Source organism: Mus pahari, chromosome 1 (genome assembly GCF_900095145.1).
Source record: "Mus pahari chromosome 1, PAHARI_EIJ_v1.1, whole genome shotgun sequence".
NCBI lineage: Eukaryota > Metazoa > Chordata > Mammalia > Rodentia > Muridae > Mus > Mus pahari.
The window spans coordinates 63,171,485-63,178,984 of NC_034590.1; the positions used below are offsets into that span (position 1 = coordinate 63,171,485).

General features: G+C 37.1%; 1 protein-coding gene across 23 annotated transcripts in view; it reads left to right on the forward strand.

Moving 5' to 3' along the window:
- The window catches only part of Dlg2 (discs large MAGUK scaffold protein 2), a 1,883,913-nt gene that overhangs the window by 1,508,793 nt on the left and 367,620 nt on the right, over positions 1-7,500 (forward strand). For all 23 annotated transcript variants that reach the window (XM_029535332.1, XM_029535281.1, XM_029535286.1 and 20 more), the window contains one exon: positions 5,134-5,202. In XM_029535332.1, the coding sequence (XP_029391192.1) occupies positions 5,134-5,202 (69 nt within the window). The remainder of the gene's footprint in view (positions 1-5,133; positions 5,203-7,500) is intronic.

Genomic DNA, 7,500 nt, shown 5'->3' on the forward strand with positions numbered 1-7,500 from the left:
TTGGGTTACCTCACTAAGGATGATATCCTCCAGATACATCCATTTGTCCAAGAATTTCATAAATTCATTGTTTTTAATAGCTGAGTAGTACTCCATTGTGTAAATGTACCACAGTTTCTGTATCCATTCCTCTATTGAGGGACATCTNGGTTCTTTCCAGCTTCTAGCTATTATAAATAGGCTGCTATGAACATAGTGGAGCATGTGTCCTTATTACCAGTTGGAAGATCTTCTGGGTATATGCCCAGAAGAGGTAAAGTTCCATGTATAATAGAATAATTTCAACTCAGATACTGTAAAATGGAACACTAGCAATAGGTATGCATCTCCTAGTACCATTCAAGTGCCATTTTCTTAAACAACAGTGTGAGAATCTCAATTGGAAAGTGAGAATTTGTAAGAAATTGAGTCCATGGTGAATGTTCTGGCTCAAACTTGTTCAGAGATGGTATTCTTTAAACAGACAAGGAGCTGCCACCTCTCTCCATTCTAAAATGTATCAACAAGGGCAGGTTGCATAGCTCAGTGACAGAACACTTACATAGCAATTGGATTCAAAGAAATGTCTAAGAAAGATTTGTCCCACGGTCATCATATTTAATATCACAGCCCCTCCACATTAATATAGAACTGATACCACAAGTCGACGCTACAAGATGCCAGGGGCTTCTTCCTTGTGATCAGTGTGGTGAGTTGGTTCTGAGCTCATCCTTCCCTCTATTGCTGTCTTAGTCAGGGTTTCTATTCCTGCACAAGCATCATGACCAAAAAGCAAGTTGGGGAGGAAAGGGTTTATTCAGCTTACACTTCCACATTGTTGTTCATCACTGAAGGAAGTCAGGACTGGAACTCAAGCAGGTCAGGAAGCAGGAGCTGATGCAGAAGCCATGGAGGGATGTTCCTTACTGGCTTGCTTCCACTGGCTTGCTCAGCCTGCTCTTTTATAGAACCTAAGACTATCAGCCCAGAGATGGCACTACCCACAAGGGAACCTCCCCCCTTGATCTCTAATTGAGAAAATGCCTTACAGCTGGATCTCTCTCGTGGAGGCATTTCCCCAACTGAAGCTCCTTTCTCTGTGATAACTCCAGCTGTGTCAAGTTACACAAAACTAGCCAGTACAATTGCCAATCAAAGTCTCTGCAGTATCTAGAACTTTCTACTGAAGTAGTGTGGATAAGACAGTTCAATCATCTTTTCAAGTGATAAACACAGACATGATTTTGGAACAACCTGGATGTCAAATTTTAGTGTACATGATGAAAAAAATGACATTACGTTTTTATAAAAAGTATTACTACGTCTTAAAATGTTTCCAACATTTCCCACCATAATATGCCAGGGCCTCATTGTGAACTAGTCACACAGCTGTGACTGTTTCATCCTGTAGACAATATGGCCAAGCATTTTGGCATTAGACAACCTGGCTTCCATTTTTGCCACCAGCCAGCTGGAAGAGCTAAGACTTAATTTACTTTCTGTCAAAAATAGATAGGATATCTGGTTCTCAAGGTCATTGCTAGTTTAAAAAAAAAAAGATAAAGTGTGGGGTTTTTCATTAAGTGTAACTTACTTATGGTGTCCGTCTGTCAAACAGACATTGATGAAGTATCTTTTCTGTGTCAACCTTGGGCTGGACTGAGAGAGTAAATAGATCCCCCTACTCTCAGAGCACATAAGGCGTAGTAGAAAAGCAGAGATGTGAACAAACCATGTAGAGATTTCATTCTGATGTTGTGGCTATGTAGAAAAGATGGTGCCAAGGTGAATACTACATTACCTGTCCTGAAGGGCTGTCACATGCTTCTTAACAGAAAAGACGCTTGCCTGGGAAAGTTGCAAACATGATGGCAGCAATCTGTACATAGAGATTTTAAAGATGAAGTACATTCTACATCCTAAACTGTCCAATGCTAAAGCTGTCTTTTTTTTATTATTCTGTCTTGAGGGTTTTTTTTCTCTTACTATTTTGTTTTCCATCTTTCTACCCTCATTGCCTAAGCAGGTAAAAAGGCCAGGCTTCAGTTAGCTGTGATTTCTTGGTTGTAGAAGTATCCACTGTGTGTAGACAGTCATGGCCAGTCATGGAGGAGATGGTATCTACTTGATCCTAAGAGAAAGATGTCTGTGTCTTTAAAATGCTTATCATCTTCATTAAACAGCATTTCACTGTAGACATGCCCCCTAAACACTGTGCAAATACTTACCATAGACAGTATACAAATACCCCTCACACACACACACACACACACTGTATATGGGCCCCTGCACACACTGTACTAGTACCTCCTATACACACTGTATAAGTACCCCCTACACACACTGTACACAGATCCCCTACACACACTATGCAAGTACCTTCTATACACATGATGCTGTCTGTAAACAGAAAACTCCATTCCTATCTGGAATTCCTATCTTGACTATCTGATAATTCACTATATTTGTCTTTCTAGAAATAAAAGGATCATTAAATGTTGTGAATATAACATCTGTTCATTTTACATTTACATTTTACCAAGAACTGAGTGACATGTGCAGTGTCTCATTTCTTTGAGAACTTTCCTATCCTGGTGCATATTGTATCACTAAACTTGTTAACATAGCATCACTTTGCAGATTCACAATAGAATAATGGTCATGCAGAGGTGGTAGAGGGTGAAGCTACTGGGTATTTCTTTGTTTTAATTATATGGGCTGGGCCAATAATGGCAAAGTTATCAGGGCTTCCAATTATCCACTAATCATGATTAGTAAGCTATATTGATCCTTATCTAAGAACTATTGGTACTTGCTAATCAACTAGAAGATAAATATAAAGGATTGTATGGTTGGCACAAAAGAAATAAAACTACAAATAAATACATAGAAAAATTCTAGGCCAGTCTGCAGATAACTGTAATTTCTTAGTAATAAGGATACCTACTGTGTATAGCCAATCATGGAGGGGATGGTATCTACTTAGTGGTATCTGGCATTCTCATTATTTAAAAAATGTTCATGGTAACTCCAAGTGTCACTTTTCATCTATTAAATTTTCATCTATTAAACTTATGAAGTTGTGGGCTGGCAAGAAGGCTTAGTGTAAAATCGAGGGCTGGCAAGATGTCTCAGTTGAACTAGAGTCCAACATCCAGAATCCACATGGTGGAAGGAAAGAACCAATCTCAGGTTGTTCCCTGAGCTCCATGTATGTGCTGCCTCTATCTATCTATCCCTCTATCTATCTATCCCTCTATCTATCTATCTATCTATCTATCTATCTATCTATCTATCTATGTCTCTATCTCTCTATCTTTCTCACACACACATGCACGCACACAAATGCACATATCAAGCTAAATTAATTTTTTAAATTATAAAGTCATTAATTCTAAGATTGGAGTGAAACTTATACAGACATATCCAGGGATGAGCCACTTAATAAGTTATCCAATCCCTAAAGGTCATCCTTAAACATATGTACATATAAAAGTAGCATATTAGTAAACACATATGTATTATGTATCTATGTATGTATGTATAGAGAGAAACTATATATGCTCTGAAGAGTACATGATAACATAAATGAAGAATAACAGTAATTTGAAGTAGTTCATCTAAAATAAGTCATAAGAAAAAAAGTAACCATTGTCAGTATGATCATTGCAGCACTGTTTATAATATTAAAATAATAGAAATATTCTAATGCTCCAACTAAAAGAAGGCTAAACATATATGAATAGTAAGTAATTAGTATTAATTAGTAATAATTAATTAATTAGTAAGTAATAGTAAGTAATTGAACTAAAATAATAGATATCACCAAAAATGCCTCTATTGTATTATGAAAGGAAGTCATGTGTATGTGTGTGTGTGTGTGTGTGTGTGTGTGTGTACTGTGCATGTATAAAATTATATAAGATGCATATTGTTGTGTAAGGAGTTGGTAAGGATGTAAGGAACATATGTTAGTAAAAGATGACATTCTTTCAGATCCAGTTTCACTGTTGGATTACTATTTACCTTTCTCAGACAGAAGGTTCTCCATCTCTCTAATTGAAGTGGCTTTAGAAGTGCCTGGATGGTACTTCAGGCACAGATGTTGATTAGATGACCTTAACCAAGCTCTACACCTCTTTTCCCCTCAATTTTTCTACCTATTAAACAGAATCCAACCCATACATTTAATAGAAACAAAGGATATAAGCATATAAAACATTTTGAAAGATACTTGATGATATAAATGATCATTGGTGCTGATTATTATTATGTTGATTTCAACTACTTACATACAAAATCAGTCTTGCTATATGAAGTCAAAACAAAATAATGAATCACATCAAATTTCAAGACTGATATTCAACAGTTTCAAGATTTATCAAACACCTGAATGCAATGTAATCAGTAATGACTGATTAATTTTACCAATAAATGTTGTGTAGTTAAGCTAATAAACTATTCTCATTTGTAGATTTGTCTTTGTACAATTTTTTAATCCTCCAGCTTAAAAATACATTGCTTTATTTTTTTTAAATTGCCTGAGTCCAGTTAGTGCTGCCTAGAAGTGCATGAGTCATGCATGGCTAGCCGACCCAGAGCCAAATTCCTGGGGGAAAACAAGAAAAAAAAAGGATGCTCCCTTGCCTAGCAGCCATGACTTGTCCATAGCTTCTCAGCTAGGGTGGAACTTCATGAGCCCTTCATCCACCCATGCTAAGATTTGGGCTGGCATGATCTGGTGCAGGTCTTGGGCATGCAGTCACTGTCACTATGAGTTCAGGTATGCAATGTCCCTTTCATGTCAGGTGAACACTGTTCCACTGCAGACATCCACTGCCTCTGGATTTATGAAATTCTCAGACAATATAAAAACCCAAAACATCATACTCAAATTTATACTTGATGCTGTGTGTCATATTTAGCTACCATGTAAGGCTTACTCCAGAAAAATTCATGTTGAATCCCGGGAACAAGGGAGCACTACCCTTTATCTAGAGCAGTGTTCTTTTCTCTGGTATACATTCCTACTTATAGCTAGCAACTGAATTTCTTATATATTTCAATATCTGTTATTTTCTTGACAGATTAAAATGTACAAAGGCATTTTCCATACATGTTCCTTTCTTACTTTGTTTTTCTTTGTCCTTACAGTCATTCCCAGCACAGTACTGCAACTCGCCAGCCTTCAGTGACTCTGCAACGGGCCATCTCCCTGGAAGGGTAAGAGAGTAAATAATGTGTTCTCTTACAATGAAGTACATAGCAGTGACTGTAGGAAGCTGCTTCTCTCCTCCCATATACAATTCCTTCCCTCATTCTTCTCCTCCTCTTCCTCCTCCCCTCCTTCTCTTTCTTCCCCTCTGTTTCCCTTATCCATACCCCTTCCCTACCCTGATAATTATTTATGTCGCTTGTGCTGTGTGCCAACCATGGAAAAAGGGACTAGATTTGCAATTCAGATGTAAAAATGTCACCTTTTCTTCACAAGATTCAATGTGAGTGAAACAAATATTCATATGTGCTTGAAATGCGGTTTAATCATCACACTGTACAGGCAGTGTGTATGATTCATTAGTGAAGGGTCCAGAGTGAGTACTCCATGCAATCAGCAGACTGGCAGGGGGAAGGAAAGAGGGAGTGGAGAAAAGACAGAGCCTGACTTTGTTTTCAGTGTATGTGCTGAGCTACATATAAAATCCATGAGTACAGAACAGACAGCTCAGTGGATACCTGTATAGCACCTCAGTTCATGGATATTTCTTCAACAGAGTAGTTCACAAATCTTGACTATATGTTTATTAGATGTCCAGCTGTATCTGGACGGATATCTATATAGCTAACTAGCCTCTATTCATTAATCTATCATATGTGGTTTTATTTCCAAAATAATCATATGAGATAATTATCTCTTCTAACTCTTGCTTCTGAGGCATAAGCAATTTTTTCATGGACACTTACATAAAATAAAACAGTTCATATTTGAAAATGTATCAGACTCTACTGTATAGACCTGTCCCCTATAATGTGGTATGAAAAGACTTTATTAAGTAGGGGGAAACAGATCACATAATACATATGCTATATTTAGGCTATTACATAAAGCAAATACGTTCCAAGATAAAAACTAAAATAAACGAGAAAGGCATTGACTTTAGACACTGTCATGTAAAATCAGTAACCTGTTTTGAATGGCCCAACTGTCTCTGCACATGACTTCACATGATGGTGAAGATGTTGTTTGTGGTGGAGGGGCCAGTGTGAAGATCTATTTTACCACTTGTCTTACATCACCTTCTTCTTATACAGTGTTCTTGACACGGGGCTCAATGTGGGACCTTCCTACATTGTGGTTATAAACACGAAGACAGGACTTCTGCAAGTGCTAAACGATGCATTCTTTTAAAGCTATTTCCACTCCCTCTCTTTCTTTTTATTAAGAGAAGCTTATTAGCAGTTTGCCTAATAAGCATTTTGCTTTGCCTTCACCATTTTTTCCACTTGAGTTAAATGAACTCTGCTATAGACATAATCGCTAATTCTAATTCTCTGATAAGATGAAGCAGCCAAAGGGGAGAATCGTATTGAACTCACCAACATTCTGCAAAGTACCATGTACTTACAAATAGATGAATACAAATTTAGTCCAAATGCTCTGAAAATGAAGAATAATAAGCAGAACAGAGTTGGGTAACATCAGTACGTTTGAAGAACACGCTGAACTCATAATCTCAAGCACATAAATATACAATTGTTTATATAAATACCTGTGGATTCTGAAATAATCTAGCATCAATTGATCATTTAAAAGGGAATGTCTTGGTGCCCAGAACACCATAGTCTATGCTGTAGTCTATGCCATGTATGCCCAGCAGGCTGCCATATCGAGATAACACAGCATGTAATTCTTACCACTAAGCACATAGTTTTTTATATTGAACTGTTTTAAATAGAACAATAAATCTTAAATGGGTTTGCCATTAAGGCATTAAATTCCCTTAGAGTAGAGAATCAACCAAAATTGGAAATCAAATTATTTTAAAACATCTTTCTAATGCTTTTGTAAAATGAAAATAGCTGCATAAAATAGTTATTTAATGAAATGTGGTTTAAAATACCAAACAGCTATATAAGTTTTACCTAAGTTTCTATTTACATGACATAATGTAAGCAGAGATGTTTCTTTTTTCCAGCTAACTTGATCCAAGGAGACAGAAAAGCTGTCTACCATAGAACCTCTGCTGTTTTTGATAGTATCCAAATCATTTATGACTATACCCAATACAGCAAGACCTAACAATATCCCCATTACCTGCTGGGCTCCATGCGTCCAGTTCAGTTTAAAAGACCCAATCCACACATTAATCTCCTCTTCCTCTTGAGACTCTATCAAAGGAAAGTAACAGAATTTTTAAGGTGATGATGCCAGAGTGATAAAGCAAGTGGAATGGGTCAGCTGACTTAAATGTCATAAAAAGCCACATGGGGAGTACTGGTGGATGAAGCAGAAGAGAGGAGCTC